This window comes from Prinia subflava, chromosome Z (genome assembly GCF_021018805.1).
Source record: "Prinia subflava isolate CZ2003 ecotype Zambia chromosome Z, Cam_Psub_1.2, whole genome shotgun sequence".
In the NCBI taxonomy this organism is placed as follows: domain Eukaryota; kingdom Metazoa; phylum Chordata; class Aves; order Passeriformes; family Cisticolidae; genus Prinia; species Prinia subflava.
The window spans coordinates 94,801,443-94,823,513 of record NC_086283.1 but is presented as its reverse complement, the minus strand read 5'-3'; the positions used below and the strand labels follow the sequence as shown (position 1 = coordinate 94,823,513).

Genomic DNA, 22,071 nt, shown 5'->3' with positions numbered 1-22,071 from the left:
TAACCTTGGAAAAATTTGTCCTGTGTATGGTAGAGACTAAATGAGAAAGGAAAAAAAAATAGGCAGCAAAGTTGTATTTAAGGCATTATAACTCTTGGACTTCCTGTGCTGTGTGCATTAGGTATACCAGGGGAAGTCTTGTTGTCACGTTTCAAGATGCTCAAGATGAACCTTCAAGACTTCCAGGAGTGGAATTATGTGTAGCAGTCTCTGGAAAGCTAAAAATTGCTATAATTTTGTTTCTTGGGCAGGGGAGTAAAGAATAACTATAATCCAATGAAGTGTTTTTAATTCTGCTACCTTTTTATCTGAAGGAATAAAATACGAAAACCTTTTCAACGAAACACATCATCACCTTCCATTACAATAGAACGAAAGAATCTCTACATTGAAAGATTTGTATCTGTTTGGATAGCAGTGAATTATGCCCAGGACACCTGTGCAAAAGGAAAGAACATCTCAGTGTTACCAAGCAAAGCAGGTACAGCATTTTCACAAGTTGTGTTACTGCAGTGCCCAGCTAAAGCTGTAGTCTATAAAGATTATTTCCAAAATTTCAGCTCCCAAAATACTCTTGTTATTTTTACTGATTCAGAGAGCTAAGATGCAGTTTGACTTCTTTGAATGAGGTTAATAACAGAAGTCTATCACGTTTTATGAGAGGTGGGGTTTACGGGAGGAGGGAATATTTAATATTCATATCCAGAAAATATCTAGTAATACTTTTATACCATACTTAACCAGCTTTCTATGCTCTCTTTGATGGCTTTCTGAATTTCTTTATATTGGTTTGCAAAGAGCAGATTGACTCAGTGCTGTGCACCTAAGGAATCCTTGATATAGGGCATTAAAATTTTGAGAAGCCTTTTCAAAATTCGTCTATTTTCTAAGGCCTCTTACCCATTACACAGTGCTACAAGAAAGATATGAAAAAAGCAACCCTATTTATTATGCCCTTTAGATGTTTATTTAAAGATTCCCTACCTATCTGTTCACTGAACTAATGTTAAAGGCTTCATAAAACTTCACCTGCTCAGACTAATCATGGTCCAAGAAAAAACAGTTCTTCTCACTGCTGGGGGTTAATACCAGTACAACCCAAATTATCAATATAACCTTTACTGAAGGCTTTTGGCCGCATTATGTTTATTGGAGAGGAAGATGAAAATATATTTGCACTTATTTGAAGATATTCTGGATATTTTTTATAAAATTCGTGATTACAGGTACTCATGACATCTTGATTTTGCCTTTCAGCCTCACTCAGAATAGTAACTGCTTAGAAAAAGAATGTTCCTGAAATCATTGACAAAAGAAAGTTGACAAAAGAAAGGCACAAGGAACAACAGTATTTTGTTGATATCATAAAGATTTAGCAATTATTTATTTCCAGGGTTTTTTGAAGTCTCAAAGTGTTTAGTATTCTGTGCCAAGTCTTTTAATTTTTATAGACCACAATCAACAGACTTAATTACCAAAGCTTTCCTGCTTCCCTTCCACTTTTAACAGCTGTGATTCCCCCTTTCAGGAAAGTGCTTGTCACCATCTAACATAAACGCTTATCAGATCACAAACCAATTGGTAATAAAATGGGACCTGCCCACAGCTCACACAAGATATGAGCTGAGATACAGAGAGGCACTCACAGAACCTGCTCCATGGACACTGGTGAGTACTTCCAGATGACAATCTCATGAGAACAAAGGGTGCCTCACTGTCAGCTCAGCTGCACGTGTTGTGTGCAGCACAAGGATTGCAAGGTGGCACAGCAAGGAGTCACTTTGTAGGCAGATCCCACTGCCTACAGCAGACAGCAGACCTATAAGACACCTCAGTTTGCTTCTAACAAATCATGCAATATTTGGAAAAGAAGGAATACTAGCTTTAAACAAAGTAAAATAGAATAGACTAATAGAAAAATAGCATGTTATCTGGTTCATAAACCTACTAGTGAGACACTACAACTACCAGTGATGCAAAAGCTGAATATCAGAAATGTCACGTAAAGTCAGATCCAAATCATACTTTCAGTGATTTACAACATTGCTCTTTTAGCTGGTATCATCATATTTTCAAACAGATCAGGTTGCTTTTTTTTTTAAGGTAATAATTCATACTTCACACACTTTTGGTTTGTGTAAGTATCCCAGATTTGCTTCTTTGAAAATAAGAGAAATAATTTCCCTGTAATACAGTCATAGAATCATAGAATGTTTTGGGTTGGAAGAGACCTTGAAGATCATGTAGTTGCAACCAGCCCTGCCATGTGCAGGGCCACACTCTGGTAGACCAGGATGCCCCATTCAACTGACCTGGAACACTTCCAGAGATGGAGCATCCACAACTTCCCTGTTCCAGTGCCTCACCACCCTCACAGTGAAGAATTCCTTCCTAATATCTAATCTAAACCTACCCTCTTTCAGTCTACAGCCATTGCCTCTTGTCTTGTCACTACATGCTCTTGTGAATAGTCTTGCCCCATCTTTCCTGTAGCTCCTCTTGAGGTACTGGAAGGCAACAATAAGGCCTCCCCAAAGCCTTCTCTTTTCCAGACTGAACAATCTCAATTCTCTCAGCCTTTCCTCACAGTAGAGGTACTCCATCCCACTAAACTATTTGGTGGCCCTTCTTTGGATTAATTCTAACAGGTCCATATCCTGCCTGTGCTGGGGACCCTGTCCCCAGAGTTGGAAAATAAACTCTCTATCAAATTTGTTAAATTAGGATGCCAACATGATTTCATTAGCACTGCTGAATGCATAGGTGATTCTCTTCAAAGCATGCAATGCCCAATAGCCTAAGAGACCAGGTTATATTCCTGAAACTATTGTATTTTCATGTTTCCTGAACAGATGCATATATGCTAATTATTTTCACTTGTTTGGGTATGGTTCCAGATGTTCTGACGAACCTTTTCTCCTTGGGAGTATCTCAAATACGTCATCAGGTCATAATGTACTCCTCTTATCATTCTTTGCTCTGACACACAATCCTTGTTCTCAAAACCTTAGAACATATTAAATCACTAACAGAACTAAACAAGAAAGCATTAACTGGAACAAGTTTATCAGTCACAGATGTAGGGAGTTAGCACAAGGTCACATTAATCTCTGGTATTTGTACTAAGCACTGTATGGACAAAATTAAGCACTAACAACAAATATAGGGGTCATGGTCTATTGTGCTAAAGTTAAAAGAATTTCCAGCACCTTCTTCCACTACTGCACAGATGTCTTCTTACAGGACTTCCTTTTGTCTTAGAAGACTGTTCCCATTTCTCTTGTAGCTGAGTACTGGTTTATTTAGCCACTTCTGAAGACATACTTCGAGAGGCCCACATAAGAAACGTTTCATCTCGGTACAAAGAACATGCAGGTTTTGGAAAGGTCTTGTTCACTTACATACAAGTCCTAGACCATCCTAGGCCAGCCACTTAGGCATGCATAGCCCACCCAGTAGGGCAATCATGACAACTACGTGCAGACAGTCTGGTACGTGGCATGTGGAAGAACAGAAGGTTAAGAGCAGCACAAATGAATGTCCTGCAGGTTTTGGAGACAGGGGAGATGGGAGATTCACATGAGTACTGTGAAGGACTAGTAGAAACAGCCACACTGGGTGATGTGAATGAGTGAAGACTACAGGTTATAGATATTCATTATCTCCCAGGTCCCAAATGATGCTATGAATTGAGGCTGTAATCTCTTTCCAATAATATAAACATAGGCTACACTTGCAGATGAGTGAGTATGGCCATATATGCACAGAGGATGTATAAAGCTATTGTCTATCAAGAGTGGGATAAATGTACCTGTAATGTAATTTAACATTTGGGCTTTAAATCCATTGCACTTCCCTCTTGTTCTCTAGAGATTTGGAGTCTTTCTGTAGTATTGTGGGTAGTAGGATTTTTTTGAGACCAGGTATTTTCTATTAGCAAAATTATATGAAGTTGTCATAGACAGAGTAATATCCTTCATTCATAAGAAAGAAGTAGCCATGTGTTTATTGATATAAACCAGAATCTAGAAAAGCTTGATCGTAAATGTGACAGGAGTTTAACAAGAGTAGATGGCAAGGAGCACTTGATTTCTTCATAGAGAATAGACAAAACTGTGAGGGAAGTATTTTAATTGGGTCATGATGCTTAAAAAAGTCTCCCCTTGCATTCTAAAATTCTTTTTTAGACCCCCTGCAAGTCTAGTTGCTTCTGGATCCAGACTTAGTCCCAGACCTGGTCAACAATTTATGTCTAAAAGATTATATGAACACAATCAGCGCTTTGTATCACTTAACTGAGATTTTAAGTTTTCAGTATATTAATTTCCAGTTAATTTATCAAGTATCTGATGAGATGAATACCCTCTCATCCTTGAGGAGTAACCTTAAGAAGTGTTCTTACTCAAGAGATTCTGTTGTACACCCCACTGCCGTGTAGGAGAGCTCTGTGGGCTGTCCACTATTTAAAGGGCAAGATGAGACACTTAAAGACATATATCATGCTCACTTCAAATATTAGTTTCTTCCAAAGCTGACTTGAGTCAAATCTTAACCAGCACTATGATTAGGTGGATGAACTGTTAAAATTAGCTCTTGTCTTTCATGTTGTTATCTGCCTCGAATCGACTTTGAGTCAGATGCTGGTTCAGACACATCTGTTGTGACAGCTGATAGTGGTTATCACTTGATCAGGATTACAGGAAATAAAGGTCAGAATGGAGGGGAAGTGGAGGGAGGTGAGCACACTGTTACAGAAGTTAATTAACTAACTTTAATTAAAAAATAAAGTACTGCAGGAGTTGAAAGAGAGGAGCTGGTCACCTTATGATGGGGCTTTGTTCTTTTAGGGAGTTTTAGGGAAGAGTTGGAGTGGTAACAACAATTTCCTGTCATATTTTCTCCTATTTTATCTGTATTTTTCAGCTCAGGGTTTTTCTTAGATGTGGGGGGTGATGTCTTTGTTTCAAGAAAAGCTCCATTCCCTGTACAGTTCCTCCATTCCTGTACACATGGCTACACCAGCTGCAGATGCAAATCTCTCCTGCAGTGCCAAGGCAGTCACACATTCAATCCGGTCATGCTGCTTAAGACATCAGCCATGTGGATCTATTTAGACATAATGACACTTTAAAAAATAAACGCTTTTTTAATATTTATTTCCCTTGACTTCTTGTTCTTGCAAACATTAACAAGGCTCAGAGTTAAGTAAATTTTTATTTTTCAGTATATGTGATGTCTAATTTATTTTAAAAGTAATATTTAGACCAGATTACTTGCTGTCCTAAGTGAGCAGAACAAGTTCATGAAAAAGAGGGTGTTGCTTTGAAAGAATGAAAATACTTTGACTAAAATGTGCAATAATTCCTATTTGATGACAGGAACCTCTACTTTCAGCTGAGTCAGAAGACTGGTCTTAGGCTGAGAAAACAATTAATATAAGATAATGTCTTATTGCTGTTACATGAATGAAATTTTTTTAGGTGCCTCTAGGAAGCAATGTTGACAACGTCACCATTTCAAATGTAAATGCTATGTCTTCGTACATTGTTCAGCTCAGATGCATAACCAAGGATGGTCTCAACTGTGTTTGCATTTGGAGCAAAGACATTTTGGTCCCTCACAGTAAGTGAAATGTAGTGTCATCCTCCTGGTAGTAAACATGAATGTAAAGGCTTTTCCATATTCTGTGTCATATGGAATAGCATATTTTCAGATACTCCTGTAAAAATGAACATCAGAATTATTTGAGTGCTTGTCTCCATCTTTTTCCATGTTTACCAGAACTCATGAACAAGCCAAGAATATCATATAATGTAACTACACAAGTCTCTCCAGGAAGAAGAAGTGTTCATCTGAAGTGGGAGGTAAGGTTCACTTTGTCTAGATACCTTTTATTATGTATATGCTATTTATTACATCTCAGGAAAAAACAGAGTTTCTCATTGTATTGAGTCTAAACTTGATATGTGAAAGGCATTGGATATTGTATACTTGCTGCACAATTCATTGTATTTATATGCTGATGATTTAGGTGTTAGAAACTAACAAGGAAAAATTACTAAAACTTCCCTTCTTTTCCAGAAAAAAACATGTTTTCATTTTAAGAGCTTCCAGCTTCATCTGAAATTCCTTATAAGACATGTGTCTCTGCGTTTTAGATTATTAAATGTCTTCCTGTCTATGTTCCTTCCAAAACATCCAATTATTTCATTAAGATAACCCAGCCTCACAGCTTCATGGTATCTACACACTATTAATTTTGTGCCAGAAATCACTGACAATCTTGATATCAGAAATAACCCTTGAAGAATTCACAGACCTTCATGTATTAAGTTTCTGTCTATATTACAGTAATTTCCATTTCTGTGCACTCATTTTCCAAGCTCTTATTAAGATTATTACAGTAAAATAATGAGTGAACCACCACCAGAAATTCCTACCAATGGATATTCAGCACGTTCCAAATTTGTAGCATAATTACTAGCATTTCTCTTTAAAAAGACTACAACCCCTAGTAGATGAGGGTACCCAGAGGCATAAATTTCAATTAAACACCTCTCATTAACTTTCAAGTTCCTGATAATGAGGGATATGTTCCACTGAAATGTAGAGAACTTTACAGCTGCTTCACTGCTGTTATTACTAATTGCATACACATAACTAAGATCACAGTTAAGGAAAATTCTTAATCCTGTACTTAAATCCTCTCAATTTAAGTATGCGTTTAATTTTAAGGAAATGCTTTGCTTCATTGCTTCCTAATGACCTAATTAAAAAAGTATGATTATATCCCCATCATTAGAGGCTACGTTTTGTTTTTTACAATTAAATTTCTCTTCATTTTCTGCATGGGACATAACAGCATTTACAGAATAATAATGTTTTTCCACTTGCTAGGTAGCACAAAGTGAGAACGTCCTTGGATATTTTGTTAATGTGGAAAGAATACCCAACAGCTGCAGCCACCCACCAAATCACATCTCTCTCAAAGACAGAGAAATTCTTGTTAATATCTCCATGGCTAACTATAGAGTTAATATTTCTGCCTATAATGAAGCAGGAGAATCTCCACGAGCCATCTACGTTGTCCCAGAATTCTCTGTAACAGGTAACCTTACCATCTGTTCACCACAATGGTAGGGAAGTTCTATGACCAATCTCTGGGGTTGCTTTTTGACAGACTTTGGGATAGGTAAAAGCATTCTCTTGAATATTTATTAGGCTAATATTTTACATACTGGGAGTCAGAATTGTTTCATAAGAAGATACTTCAGTAAACAGGCTAGCAATTTAATATTCATTTTAGCAACTCTGTCAAGGTAGAGAAAGTACTGTGTGCTAGATCTACTTAGGAAAATGGTTTATGGACTGTCCTCCAGATCGAGTACATGCCACTGGTATAAAAAAATTAACAGAAGTGTATGCAAATCTAAGTTCTTGAGCTGAATGACTGTTAAAGAGACCTGCTATTGTCCTTTATTTCAGTATTACTCCAACTGGCGCATTACAAAAGCAATAGATAGGATGTACATGTCACATTAGGATGTACATGTCACACTCTAATGAAGATATAAGCTTTTCTCAGGCTTAAATAGACAATATTTTCATTTAAATAATAGAACTTACTGTCTAATATCTTCCTTATAATATAAACTAGTGTCATATATTACAGTCTTGAGGGGTATTTATTGCAAGAAGAACCTCTTACAAAGTAAGATTTTTTTTTTAATTAAGCTATAGCATTCACAATAAAGAAGTGTGCAAGTACCCTTGTTGATCTTCAGATAGCTGCAAATGATTGCTTATCCAGAATTTTCTAACACTCTTCTCATGCTGTTCTCCTTTTTCTTGCAAAGAGGTAACAACTGGATTTTGCCCTTACATTTCAGTCCCTTAGCTCTCTTCTGATAAAATATATATCCTACCACTTCAAGCCACATTTTGATAGACAGTTAGTTGTCTACTGAACCTCTGAGCCTGTATTTCATGGCTCTCTCCAGTTGCCTGTTTCTGTTTGATTGTACTTCAGAGCAGCTTCTCTGTATCTATGGTGAATTACTGAGAGGATACCTGCATTAAGTGCATTCTTAAGATAAGTTCCTTCTCAGCATACACAACTTTTTCTCAGCTACTACAGTAATTTTCTTTACAGAATCAACGAGTTTGGAAAAGAACTCTGAAACACTGAGTCCAGCTTATGACCTAACACCACCCTGTCAATGAGACCATGGCACTAAAGTGATACATCCACTCTTTTCTTAGACATCTCTAGGGACAGTGACTCCACCACCTCCCTGCACAGCCCATTCCAATACCAAATCTCTCTTTCTGTGAATAAATACCTTCTAGTGTTGAGCCTAAACCTCCTCTGGCACAGCTTAAGACTGTGTCTCTTGTCCTATGGCTTACTGCTTGGGAGAAGAGACTGACTCTCACCCAGCCACAGCCTCCTTTCAGGCAGGTGTAGGGACTGAGAAGGTCTCCCCTGAGCCTCCTTTTCTCCAGGATAAACACCCCCAGCTGCCTCAGACAGCCCCAGCTCCATCAGACAACCACAGCGCCCTCAGAATGAATTTGCCTTTCTTATATTCGTTTCCAGACAGGAGATAAAATGGAGAATGTTTGTCTCTCACAAGGTCCACCTCTTACCTCAAACTGGCAGGTTGCCCTTTTCCCTCAGTGTCAGTCAGAAAGTCTTTCCTACTTTGATAGTCTGTCTTTTAAAGTGTCAAAATCTTCAAGATCCTTTCAGAAAATATATGAAATTTGGAATAATCTAGCTATATCTATCATTAGTCCCTCCTCCTCCACCCCTGCTCAGGGAAGCACTGTCTCAGAGTTATTTTACATATATTAGCTACTAGTGGCTCACAGGAGGTTATTTAGCAACACCAGACTATTTCCTGAGGCTTGGAACAGCCACTTAACTTCAAACAACCAGAAATCAGGAAAAGTCTTGAACAGTAATCAACACTGCAGCCCCCAGACACCACTGCAAAATTTCCTCTATTGAAATACTAGTGTAAACCTTACTATAAGCACATCACTTGCTATGATAACTGCTTCATGAATAATCTTTAAAAAAACAGAGTAAAAGGGAGAAAGAAAGAACAATAGGGGAGAATACTGCTTTCCTGTTTATTGACCTTTAATTTTATATTTGTTCACAGACTTGCCTGGTCAAATCCATGTCAAAAGCCAGGGAACTAATGCAGTCGTCACATGGACTCCAGAACACAATCCAAAATGTTTTGTGGTTGACTGGGGCACTGGTAAAGAGGATATGCAAATGAAAATAATAACTACGGCTACGAGAAATTTCACATTAGGTAACAGCAGCCACTACACTTCTTTGGAGGCACCTGTTAATTTCTTGGTTATTTTTGGTTGGGCAGAGTAGGGTTTTTGTTCTGTTTTTAAAGGCAAACTTTAAAAGGTCCATCCAGATAAGTACAACTCTTAATACTTGTCCAGTACTGAGTCATCATCTAATGCTTAGCAACATTAATGCAGATAAAAAACAGAGTTTTCATTAAGGTTCTTCTGGATGCTGTTGGGCAAGAAATGCAACTAAGCTACAGGTACAATGTCTCTCCTTGTCCCCATGCAGACATATACATTACTGGCTTACAAAAACCCCTTCATCTTGTACCTAGATAAGCTTATCTTTCAGTATAAACCAGTCTGTTACAGACTCCCTGAGATTAATTTCTATTTTTATACCAATGTCTATACTTGCCAAAGCCTAAGTTCTCAACTCCAGTATTATGCTTACCATGCTAGACACGATGGGCTTCAGTCAGGGATGTTTTTATGAAACTGACATTGAAAATCTTGATTGAAATCACGTAGGCAGCACTTGCAAAGGCCATTCAGCACTGGTTTTTATATACAATAGAGATCATTTAGCTTCAGAGTTCTACAAAGTCTTCTAGAGAGTGCACTGTTTACCTTGGTCCTTCTGTGATATCTGTAGTGCCATTACATCTAGGTTTTTTGCCTGGGTTTATATATTCTAGCTGAGTGGGAAATACCTATCCCTAAAATAACTACAGCCATTTTAGTTCCCAATTTCTCCTTTAGCAGCTAAAGCCTCCCAGACAGAGACTATAAACACATCTGTCATCTTTTGAAAAAAACCCCATGGTATGTCATGTTCTGGCTTTGAAATAGTTTCTGTAGAGCATCTAGAGACATTGAAATAGGATGTACATATTTTGCATTCAATGTAAATATACACTTATGCTATGCTATGAGTCTCAGAAAGCAAGAACTATACAGAAAATCTATGAAGCTGTTGTCTTTCCTCCTCTTCTTTATAATTTATATCTCTTCAGTAAACCTTGACACACCTTTATTTGTTTTCCAGACAATTTTCAGCCATATAAGTTGTACAAAATAATAGTACATTCATCTGATATCTGTCAGTGTGAAAGTTTCATAAGAGATGAAACGACTTTTGGAGTGACCCACTTTTACTCCGTTGAAGGAGGTATTCCTCCCCTTTGTATAACCTCATGCTCTATATTTCTTCTTTTCGCCTATTTGCAGCAATGAAAGGAAAACTACAAAAAATTTCTTTTCCAGGTGACTGAACAGCTTTCTTCAGTTAACACTGCCTTTATTCTTAGCAGTTATGTCCTAGCAGTGAATGACCTGAATGTTGTTCCTTACTGACAAGTCCTCAGAAATATTTTTATTACGTGTGACATTACCAAAACTAACAAAGAGAGTCTCAGACCCATGTGGCTCAAATTTAAATTAAATCAGATTTTCTGATCCTAATTTCATAGTGTCTTATATTACAAGTTGAAATGAGTATGGCTGTTGATACTGGAGTAAAATATTAATAATGAGACAGTCACAATTTCTACCTACTTTGGTATTGTTTAAGATTAGGGGGTTTTACTCTATGGAGTTCTGCCTTTCTCTTGCACCCTTTACATTGTATTTTTAGCATCTTTAGTCTGACAAGAACTCTCTTGGAAACAGCTAGGTTTCAGTCTTGTGTGTCTATTGCAGAGGTATTGATGCAGAACTGAAATATCTGGTTTTTTAAGTTCCTAGGACTGGTCCCGCCAATGTGACAATTCTGAATATCACAAAGCATTCTGCACTTGTGAAGTGGACCAAAATAGCTGCAGAAGACCATTTGGGCTTTCTCCAGGGATACAGGATCAGTTACACAGATTCATCAAGGAAAAGGTCTCCAGGTAAGCCACCACTGCCAGAAGAAAGCAGCAGCTCAGAGTCAGGAAAGAAAAGCTTCACTCAGACCATTAAGTCTACTAATATATTTACAATTTCTGTAAAAATTGAGTGCTCTGCTCTCAAAGGTCAGCTCCTAGTTAGACTTTTAGTGCCCTAGATGCTCCCACGAACACTTAGAATTTTCTAGATATTATCTCAAATTAAATATTGCTATTTCCTCAAAAATTTCCTTTCTAAGACTACAGCAGAATTCTCTAGGAACACTTAAAGAAGACATACATTTTCATTATTGCAATTACAATCATGACACTTTTATGTTTCATTGCACTTTGTCCAAGCTTGAGTCTGAGCCTTTCTATAAGACATTCTATATTATATTTTTCAACTCAATTAGCATTTTGTATTTCTTACCTGTTTCCAAAAACAGTATTATAAATTTAATTTTGGAAACACTTTCTTAAATTGCTAGTTTTTATGTCTAAGTTTGGACTTGATAACCTTAAATGTATTTCTAACCTTAACAAACTGCAACTGATGAAACTTCTACACATTGGAATAAAGTAACAGTTGTGAATTCAAACCTCTTGAGTTTTCAATTTAAGAAGTCCCCATGTTCTTTTGATAAACATTTTCTTGCTGGTTGAGAGTGGAAAGTCTCTTTGCCATCAGTAATAATATGTTAACTTTGTACATACTGACTTTCAAATAAAATTGAAGACATGCTAGGAAAGACAAATATCACCTAAGAGCTGACAAAGGGACATGGTAAGAGTTCTGTATTACATGTTAACCTATGCCTTTAGAGAAGCATAAAAAATCATCTGGAGATTCCATTCCACTTCAAATACCTGTCTGAATTCACAAGAGGAGGCAGAATGGAAACATCCAGAACTTACCCTAATTTCTTTCTTTTTCCCTCTGCCTTAACCAGTCAATAGGGCAGTGACATGGCCCATGCTTTCCAGGTGGGAAATATAATTTTACTGGAGAATTTGGGGCAGGAAGTCCACAGGCTGCAGCATCACATCCACCTCTGTGAAGATCTTAAATCCACAGCCACAAACTTGAAAAGTAATTTCTGCCCCGTTAAAGGCATCCTTACAACATGGCTGTACATTATTCTGGCCAAGGGAAAAGTCCATCAGAAAAGAAAGGCTGAGCTGAAAGCCCCACAAAGCAGGTAAAGCAGAAAGCACAGCCCTGTTTCTGTACTGAATGATGAGTAATAGCACTGGCACAAATCAAGCTGAACAACTACTGACCACTGGAGTGAGAGTAAAGTGTTTGATAAGGGCTAGTCCTAATGTTACCTGTGCCTGCTAACATAAAAACAGCTGTTCAGAATGCTAGATATATTTTCCTCTCATGAAGAATACACAACTCTCTGTGTTCATCACCTGTGATGGTTTGACCTTGGCTGGATACCAGAGCCACTGGACGCCAGAGCAAGTGGAACAGGGGAGAGAAAATGTAACAAAGTTTTCACAGGTTGAGATAAGGACTAGGAGAGATCACAGACAAAATGTAAGGGCACAACAGGCTTCACTTGGGGAAATTATTGAAATTTATTGCCGATGAAATTCAGAGCAGGATAATGACAAGTAAAACAAACCTTTAAAAAACCTTTCTCCACCACTCCCTCCTTCCCAGGCTCTAGCTCCTCCCCATCAGCAGCACAGAGTTACAGTCAGGCCATCACAGATTGTTTCTGCCATTGCTCAGGGAGAACAGTCCTGCTCCAGTGTGGGCTGCCTCCCATGGGAGACAGTTCTCCATGAGCTTCTCCAGCATGAGTCCATCCCATGGGCTACGGTTCTCCACTAACTGCTCCAGTACCCACGGTGTTCACTTGCTACAGGGTGAAGTCCTTCAGACACAGCCTGCTCCAGTGTGGATCTCCCACAGGGTCACAAGTCCTACCAGGAAACCTGCTCCAGCATGGGCTCCTCTCTCCATGGGTGAAGAGGTCCCTGCCAGGACCCTGCTCCAGCACAGGCCTCCCACAGGGTCACAGCCCCCTCTCAGGCACCCACCTGCCCTGTCCTGGGTCTCTCCATGGCTGCAGGTGGATCTCTGCATCCCCAGGGACCTCCCTGGGCTGCAGGGCACAGCTGCCTCACCATGGGCTGCACCTCGGGCTGCAGGGGAACCCCAGCTCTGCCCTGGAGCTCCTCCTGTCCCTCCTTCACCAACCTCAGTGTCTGCAGGGCTGTTCCTCTCACACATTCTCACCCCACTCTTCTCTGGCTGCAATTACATTTGCACAGTAACTCTTCTTCCCTTCTTAAATATGTTACTACAGAGGCATTACCACCATTTCTAACTGGCCAGCCTTTCCAACAGTGGATCCATCCTGGGGCCAGCTGGGATTGGATCTGTTGGACATGGGAAGCTTCTGGCGGCTTCTCACAGAAGCCACCCCTGTAGCACCCCTGCTACCAACATCTGGCCATGCAAACTCAATACAGGCTTGGTGTGTTAAAAGTTCATGCTTTTAACCTCTGAATTTAAAATGCACATAAATATCTTGTACATTTGAATCTTATGCCCATCCAAAGAACCTCTGCACAGGCTGGTTTCCTCCAGATGAGGATCAGGGCACTGAAATTTTGCCTTTTCCGTAGTCAGCTGCACTCATACATGCTTAGCCATGAGTGTTAATCTAACCCTCCCCTCAAACCTCTTGCATTTCAGCTGTTACTCTCAACTCTTCCATCACAAATTACCATCTTACTGGACTGAAGGAAAAGACCACCTATCGTGTGCAGATTTCAGGATTCACTAATGCTGGAGAAGGACCTCTGACTCTTTCACAACCTTTCAGCACTCCAAAATATGGTACTGTGGAACTATCTGTGCATCTGCATTACTCAGCATGGATCTTTGCTTTATGCTCTCTCTATGCTCACTCACAAGATTTATTATTCAATCCTTGGTTACTGAGAGCAACCACAAAAAATTGTTCCTCTGCCAGAGGTAAACTTTGTGTCACAGAACTACTCTGTATTTCATTACCTAGTATACAGGGAAGGGTTCTTAGCTAGGGTTCTTCATCTCTGAAACCTTTTCTGATCTTTTTTTTTTTTTTGCTACTTATGTGCACATATCTTTATTTATTGACAATAACTGTCTGGAGCAGCTGAAATTTCTGCCTGTGACTAGTAATGTTCTACTCTCGGCAAAATCTTGAGCAATCCCATAAAATTGGCTTCCTGAGCCATTAAATGCAAAAATAAAAGATTAAGTATCAAGTTTCCTAAGGTGGGTGAATACTCATACAAAGTATCTTTCGCTTTCTGATGATTTAAGTATATTTTAAATAACAGGTCCTTTAAGCCACTGGCAAAAGTTTGCTTTTCTCAGAAGTGCTTAGATAAGCTAAGACCAATTCAGTAACATTTTTAAAGTCTAAAAACCTTGAAGTCATATAGGGTTGGGTAAAATTAGTCTTTCAAACATGTTTAATACTTCATAATTTAAGCTAAAACTAACACTGCAACAGATTTTTTTTGTTTGACCACAGCTTCCCTTAATGAAGCTTTCTAAATAGAAAAAGAGAATAACATGTTAAGATGGTATCAGTAACCTGTGATATTCAGAGACAGAGTATGGAAATGGTTGCTCCCTGCAGCAGCTTTTTGTATTACATGAAAGAGGTGTGAAACCATACAACTAAATACTCAAAAGTGTGAAGCAGAGATAAAAAAAAATAAATTTAAATTCTTCCTTGAAATCAACAGGATTTGCACCCCTCCTCCCCCCACTGAAAACTTTCTCCTGTCAACACAAAATATTAAAGTCTCTCCCTAGTGCTTTTCTTCAGGACTCTATTTCACTCTTACTATCAAATATATACTTGGAGAGTATCCAATTTTTCACTGAAGTAACAAAAATGCAGAGTGAAATTAATACATTTTAAAAATTCGAGTAATTAAACTGAATTTAAACATTGCATTCACTATTTTTGCACTCCCCAAACATTTCACAGGTTATTTAATCCATTAGAAGAATCTCAGGTTTCTTTGCCACAAAAAAACCAAATTTCAGCAACAAAGCAATTTGCAACCTTCCAAGTTAGTTTTCAATATTAGGTGGCTGTTTGGTTTTAAAAAAAAAAAAAAAAAAAAAAGACATTTCTGTTGGGGGATGGGTAGGGTAGGAAAAGAAGCAAGAGGGTTTTTTTCACAAATACAGGTTGTCAATATCAGTAACACAATCAGGAACTGACCACAATGTACTGGCATTATTTTTAAACTTTTGATGTCTCCATCTGTAAAGAAGACCTCTACACTCACTCACTCTTAACAGTCAGTTTTGGTTCCTGTGTTGGCCTGAGCATTTTATCAACCTTCATTAACCTCTCAAACACTTTCTCCTCTGTAGGTGGGATATTGATAGACAGTAACTTGAGCAATAGGAGACATATGTTGGCATCAAAGATTGACAAGTGGCTGATTACAGATAAAGTGGTCTTAATGATCTTAAAAGCTAAAGCATGGGCACCAACTAAATACAGAAACTGTGTTATTGCTATCAGGATCAGGCATGACCTCCCAAAAAAAACCCTAAAACAAAACTAAACTAAATAAAAAACCCCCAAACGAACAAAAACCAATAAAAAACCCACAAAAACCCCACCCCAACCAAATAAAAAACCTCCTTAAAAAACCCCAAAACTAACCAGGCAACCACCCAAAAAACCCCCCAGATACTACTAGTAAAACCTGAAATAGATGAAAAGCCACTTTCACTCAAATAGCTTCTTATTAAATCAGACATGCATGAGGGTCCTGACCTGTTAAACAAGCTAGAGCTCACATAACAGCATGGGGTGAAAAAAAACATTTGACAGGTTGGAGAGAGGGACAGAGAGGAACCATCTGAAATTCAGCAAAGGGAAGGGCACGGTCCTGCCCCTGGGGAGGAACAACCCAGGCACCAGCACAGCCTGGGACTGACCTGCTGGGGAGCAGCTCTGAGGAGAAGGACCTGGGGGTCCTGGTGGACAATGAGCTGTCCATGAGCCAGCAGCGTGTCCTGGGGGCCAAGAAATCCCGTGGGATCCTGGGGACATTAGGAAGAGCTCTGACAGCAGGGGGAGGGAGGTGATGCTGCCTCTCTCCTCAGTCCTGGTGAGGCCTCAGCTGGAGTGCTGTGTCCAGTTCTGGGCTCCTCAGGACAAGAGAGACACGGAGCTCCTGGAGTGGGTTCAGTGGAGGATTGCAAAGGGGTTCAGGGAACTGGGACATGTTACTCATAAGGAAAGGCTGAGAGAGCTTGGACTTTTTATTAAGGAGAAGAGGCAATAGAGACGGGATCTTATCAATGTATACAAATACTCTAAGGGCAAGTGTCAGGAGGAGGGGGCCACACTCTTCACAATGACAAAACAAGAGGCAAAGACCATAAACTGAAACACAGGAATTTCCACCTGAACATGATGAAGAACTTCTTTATTGTGAGGGTGATAAAGTACAGGAACAGATTGCCCGGAGAGGCTGGGGAGCCTTCTTCCCTAGAGACTCTCAAAACCTGCCTGGATGCAATCCTGTGTCACCTGCTTTAGGTGAACCTGCTTTAGCAGGGTTAGAATAGATGATTTGCAGAGATCCCTTCCAATCCCAACCATTTTGTGACCCTATGATACCTAGATATCTTAAAAAAACAAACCTTAAAAGCTCACACTCCCCTGAGAATACCAGGTTCAGTTTTCACTGGATTTTACTTAAATTCCAGGACATGTGTAAAGTTGGCTTTGACTTCTGTTTGAAATATTTCTCTCATGAAGTTAGTAAGGTCTTTCTGTACTTAGCACTATAAATCTGATTCAAGCTTTCTGTTTCCCATCAGATAAAGGAGAACTTGAAGGTTTTGTCATTGGTCTTTGTTTCAGCATGATACTCATTCTGGTTTTTGCACCTCTGACTTGTTCTCTGGTGATTAAAAGGTAAGAACAGAATATTGTCTGGAGTTCTTAGCAGCACTCTTGTTTTGCTTAGCTTGGACTTTCATAGCACTGGGCCTTTTTTATCATTAAAGGCAGCACAACTCAAAAAACACAAAAAAGCAACACACTAATTTCACAGTGAGGGCAATTACAAGCCACTGTAAGCTGATTAAAATGGTAAAACAAGTTTGTAAAAAATCCATACTCTTTAGCTTTTGTTTCCTTTATCTGACTACCTCCTGTCACAAACATGCTTAGAAAGAGCCAAGACCATTTCTCACATTGGGAAATATGCTACAGATATATGGATAAAGCATGCTTTTGATTATTTTTATCTAAGATGTTTCTTGCAAACACATTTGGATATTAATTGTATAAGGTATGCATATAAGCACATAATGACAAGGAGTAATATATGAATGAATATGAACAAGAGAGAATAACAAGGGTGCCTTTAAGATCTTGCAGTGGTCCTCTTCTTTTAGGAGAAATTGTTTTCTGCAACAATAAAGAATTCATCCCCACATAATAATCTGAGGTACAATATCATACATAGACTATGACTGAAAGGTTTGCATTATAATGGTTCTTATATTAATTTTCTGACAAACTTAATTGCATACAACCACCCATGTTATTATTTGGTGTCCTAGAGCCCTGCCCTCCCTTTTTCTCCTCTTCACAAAGCACCAGCCTCAGAAGCTGAAAGCTGGCAGATGGCACAACCTGTGGCTTGAAAGCCACACAGAGTGACATAGCCTGCTTTAGCTTGAACTCCTGTCCTTGCCACTGGGAAACAGACTCCACATGAAGCCTCCCTCCTGTGCTCTTACCTTTTCAGATTGTGTTTTAAATTGCTCTGTGTCTGGTACAGCAGTTTTGACAGGAACTTCTGAGACCTACGTGGAAATTTTGACCTAGAGTAAACTTTATTGTCTGGGTTCAATAGAAAAGAATAGGGGAAAAAAAACCAAACCACAAAACAACCAAGTAGCACACAGGAGCCCAGTGCAACCCTACAAAACCGTGCTTAAATTTGTCCATCTGTAGTAATACTGAACACTTAAAACCTAGATGAAGGGTCCCAGTGATGCCCTCATGTTAATTGCCTTCTTGATTTGTAAGAAGGGACTCACCAGCCAGCCAAACACCCATCCTCACAGGATCAGCAAGAGATCCAGTAACTTTACAGCCACAGCCTTTACCTCCAACCACAGCCTAAGCAGAGGCAAGGTATCCTAAATCTAATGAAGCCCAGATTTAATTTCAAAACTGAAAAATACTGAAGCCGACACCAAGGCAGAGTGATGGACTACTTAACCTCTCAGTGCTTTACAGCTTTGTTGAGGCTTTTTTAATGGAGGTGAGATACTGTATGTAGTAGCTCCCAGCCAAACTCAAAACAAACAGGAAAGAGCAGGAGCTTGTCTTGTCAGAGCCATTTCCAGACTACCAGAGCCATTGCACATGGGCTGAACGCAACAGTGTCTTGTTTTGTTTTCAGGGGAAAGGAAACTTTTAAATTGAAACCCAGGAGCAAATACTTACTAAAACTAACTTCATCCTATGTGTCCCAAAGCCCTCAAGGAAGATGGAGGTTTTGTGGAAATGATAACAAATTAGATGTATAGAAATATTAAATGTATAGATTAAATGTGCAGAAAGAGACAACACTGCCAGCACTTTCACAGTTCCTTTGTCATTAAACAAAGATGTTAATCATCATTAACTCAGCATTTCAGTGTAGACTCCTAACTTTGGTCTTCAGCTTTTTATTGGCATTATGCTTAAATGTCTCTGTAGAACACCTTTTTTGATGGCTACAAAAATGTTAATATGTTAGGTATGAACAGTAATTAATTTAAATGCATAGGAAATGTCATTCATTTAACCTGATGTTAAATGTAAAATACTTCTTTACAGGCTGAAAATATTGTACTGGCCCAGTGTACCAAGCCCAAGAAACAGCAGTGCACTCCAAGATATGGCAAGTACTCTTCTGACAGCATGAAAAAATACAGAGGGGAGATCTTTGATTACTCTATAATGCTAGTTATTTGTCCTTTCACACTTCACTCTAGAAAATGCCTAATATCAATTGCTTGGAAGCCAGAGTAATATTGAAAATATAGGATGGAGGGTGGTTTTATTAAGGCTTAGGCTGTATATACACTTTTAAATTTAATAAAGTCTCACACTTTTTTTGACTAAATTGTAAAGGATTTTCAAAGGCACGGTTCTTAAAAGAACAAATCAGATCTGAATGAGAGTAAATGGAGACTAAAGAGAGAAATTCAGTTTTTATATCCAGTCAGTTTTTACCAACTCAAACTGATTATTAAGTACAAGTTACTCAAAATACTCAAAATACAAAGTAGTGAATTGTGGCCTAATTCCAGAGAAATATTATGAATGAGACCATGTAACTTGGTGTTTTCTGAGGTTTGCTCCTCACTCCTCAGTCCCTGCTTGCCTCCAAAGCAACCCAGCTGGTAGCTGTCTGAGGAACACCTACTGTTCAACAAGCTCACATCTTGCCCACAGCTTACCCATATGTTTTGGTAGGTATACCTGAATTTCAGCAGTAAAGAAGCAGGGAAATCAGCTGTTAGGAAAAAAATACAGCTATTAGGAGCAGCTGCTGGAGACGGTATTAACCACTTTTGCCTATTAGTGGACTTACTTGTATCTTTGCCTTCTTGCCTTCACCCTTTCAATAAGATTTCTGCTGCAGATTTGGTGACATCTGATTCTAAAATTCCTCTTTTTAGAACACCTAAGTTTATCTCTTAAGTCTCAGATAACTGCCAATTGTGGTTTTGTAGCAGGAATTAGTACTGCCTTCCTTTATAAATCTCTTTTTCCGGAAGACTTTAATTTAATTTGGGACTCGACAATCTAGTAGATTCTCTCATGACCTTTAACAAGCAGACTTCTATCTCATCAAATTTCGGGCATTTGCTAGTAAGTATATTGTCCTGAACTGTCCAGAACAGGGATGGAGGGTGAAGTGATCAGAAACAACATTTCACAAGACCCTGATAGTCCACTGATAAAGAGAAGTTTTCTGAACACCAGCATTGCTTCCTGCAGCAAAGAGAGTATGGATTTTCATACTCCAGATCAGGAATATTATATTCCTCACTTGCTTTCTTGCTTTTTTCCACCTAAATGTAGGTAAAGAAGTGATGAGTTCAGAGCTAGTCATCAGGTAGTCATTTTGCAATGAAGAATTGCGAGTGAAATACGAGTCTGCATGCTACAGAAGGGACAAGTAGGTTTTATGGAACCACAGTGACATTTTGACATAAAATGCTTAAAAGCAGAATATAGGATTTAAAATGCCTTTAACTTTTCCTGCAGAGGCAAAGTGACTGTCAAAGAAAATGAAGTCTGAATTAACCACACCTATCAGAGAATACTGTAATGTTGATAACATGTCAGACACAGAAATACCATACACCAGATAATGGTCTGGGAGAAAGCAGAGAAAACACTATGTCAGGAGACAGTACAATAAACAGTTTACCGGATATATCATATAGAAGTAATTAGGTATTCTGAACAATTAATGAACTGCGGAGAAAGATATTCCCCAAATAGGCATTGCAAAACAGGGGCAGGGAGCAAATCTTGCTATATTCTGTACATTCATTCAATTTCTAGTTGTTCCAAGACTGAACTGTACCAGTTTAGTTGAACAACTTAGCAACTCTTGACAAAAACACAAAAATAATCCAGGAAAAGGCAGCAAGACAACTTGCTGTCCAGACAGGGGGTTATTTAACAAAATTAAGTCAATGATACATCACATGGTACAGAGCAGCAGGAGGCACTGGAGACATTACAGAGACCAGGAAAATGAATTATGGAGAACTGAAATGTCAGTCAGCCACCAAAATGAATCTTCTGTTCTTCACATATAGGCAAGATTCTTCCTCTTCACCTACTGGCTCTTTCACCAGAAGAACCATAGCATTGCTATGTTGTTTAGAAAAGACCTCCATGATCATCTAACCAGCCTAACCACTAACCAGCACCACTGTGTTCACCACTAATCCCCATCCCCAGGTGACACATGTAGACATTCTCCAAACACCTTCAGGGATGGTGAATCCACCACATCCCTGGACAGCCTGAAAACCCTTTTAGAGAAGAAATTCCTCCTAATATTCAATCTAAACCTTTCCTGGAGCAACTTGAGGCCATTTCCTCTCATCTTTTCACTTGTTACCAAGGCAAAGAGACCAACTCCCACTGGCCACAGCCTCCTTTCAGGCAGGGGTAGGGAGTGAGAAGGTTCCCCGAGTCTCTTTTCTCTAGGGTTTGGAATTTGGGCTGCTCTTCATTAAAAAATACGATAATGAAGGTATGTATCATACAGCTCTTTGTTCAAAACAAGGCAGATGTTAACTGTGCAGTGATGTCTACTTATCCCATTACAAGAGAAAAATAGAGACATTTTATTCAGTATTGTTGAGACTTCAAAGAACAACATTCTCATTTCCTGGTCAGATCAATTGTATTGTAAGAAGAAAGAAAATAAAAAACAATACACACTTACTTATTTCTTGTAAAAAAAAACCCAACAGTGTAAACAAATTTAGAGCAAGTAGGGGCAGAGGGGTAGGGGAGGAAGGAAGGAAAAAATCTAATAGCTCTACCAGCCTGCCCATAATTTAAAAAACATTATGTCAAATGTGGGCAAACACAGAACAACCTAGGTGGAAAATAAGGAAGCTTGGTGTTACCAACTGTTCTCCATTTACCCATCCAGAATTGGGAAAAACTTGTTACCCCAGGTGTACTCAGATCACAACATGGCATGAAGTTTAATAACAAACTGCTCATAGCAGCTGACAGCTTAATCTTCTCTGGCTGCTGTTCAAGTTGCTGCATTTTTATAGTGATAT

The 22,071-nt window shown here is 38.9% G+C and overlaps 1 protein-coding gene across 1 annotated transcript in view; it reads left to right on the top strand.

Moving 5' to 3' along the window:
• The window catches only part of LOC134564589 (interleukin-31 receptor subunit alpha-like), a 32,054-nt gene that overhangs the window by 5,666 nt on the left and 4,317 nt on the right, over positions 1 to 22,071 (top strand). Inside the window, exons 4-14 of the mRNA XM_063423487.1 lie at positions 315 to 481; positions 1,529 to 1,668; positions 5,481 to 5,622; positions 5,782 to 5,864; positions 6,898 to 7,108; positions 9,171 to 9,329; positions 10,370 to 10,492; positions 11,061 to 11,213; positions 13,906 to 14,049; positions 17,062 to 17,158; positions 19,082 to 19,145. Coding sequence (XP_063279557.1) covers positions 315 to 481; positions 1,529 to 1,668; positions 5,481 to 5,622; positions 5,782 to 5,864; positions 6,898 to 7,108; positions 9,171 to 9,329; positions 10,370 to 10,492; positions 11,061 to 11,213; positions 13,906 to 14,049; positions 17,062 to 17,158; positions 19,082 to 19,145 — 1,483 coding nt within the window. The remainder of the gene's footprint in view (positions 1 to 314; positions 482 to 1,528; positions 1,669 to 5,480; positions 5,623 to 5,781; positions 5,865 to 6,897; positions 7,109 to 9,170; positions 9,330 to 10,369; positions 10,493 to 11,060; positions 11,214 to 13,905; positions 14,050 to 17,061; positions 17,159 to 19,081; positions 19,146 to 22,071) is intronic.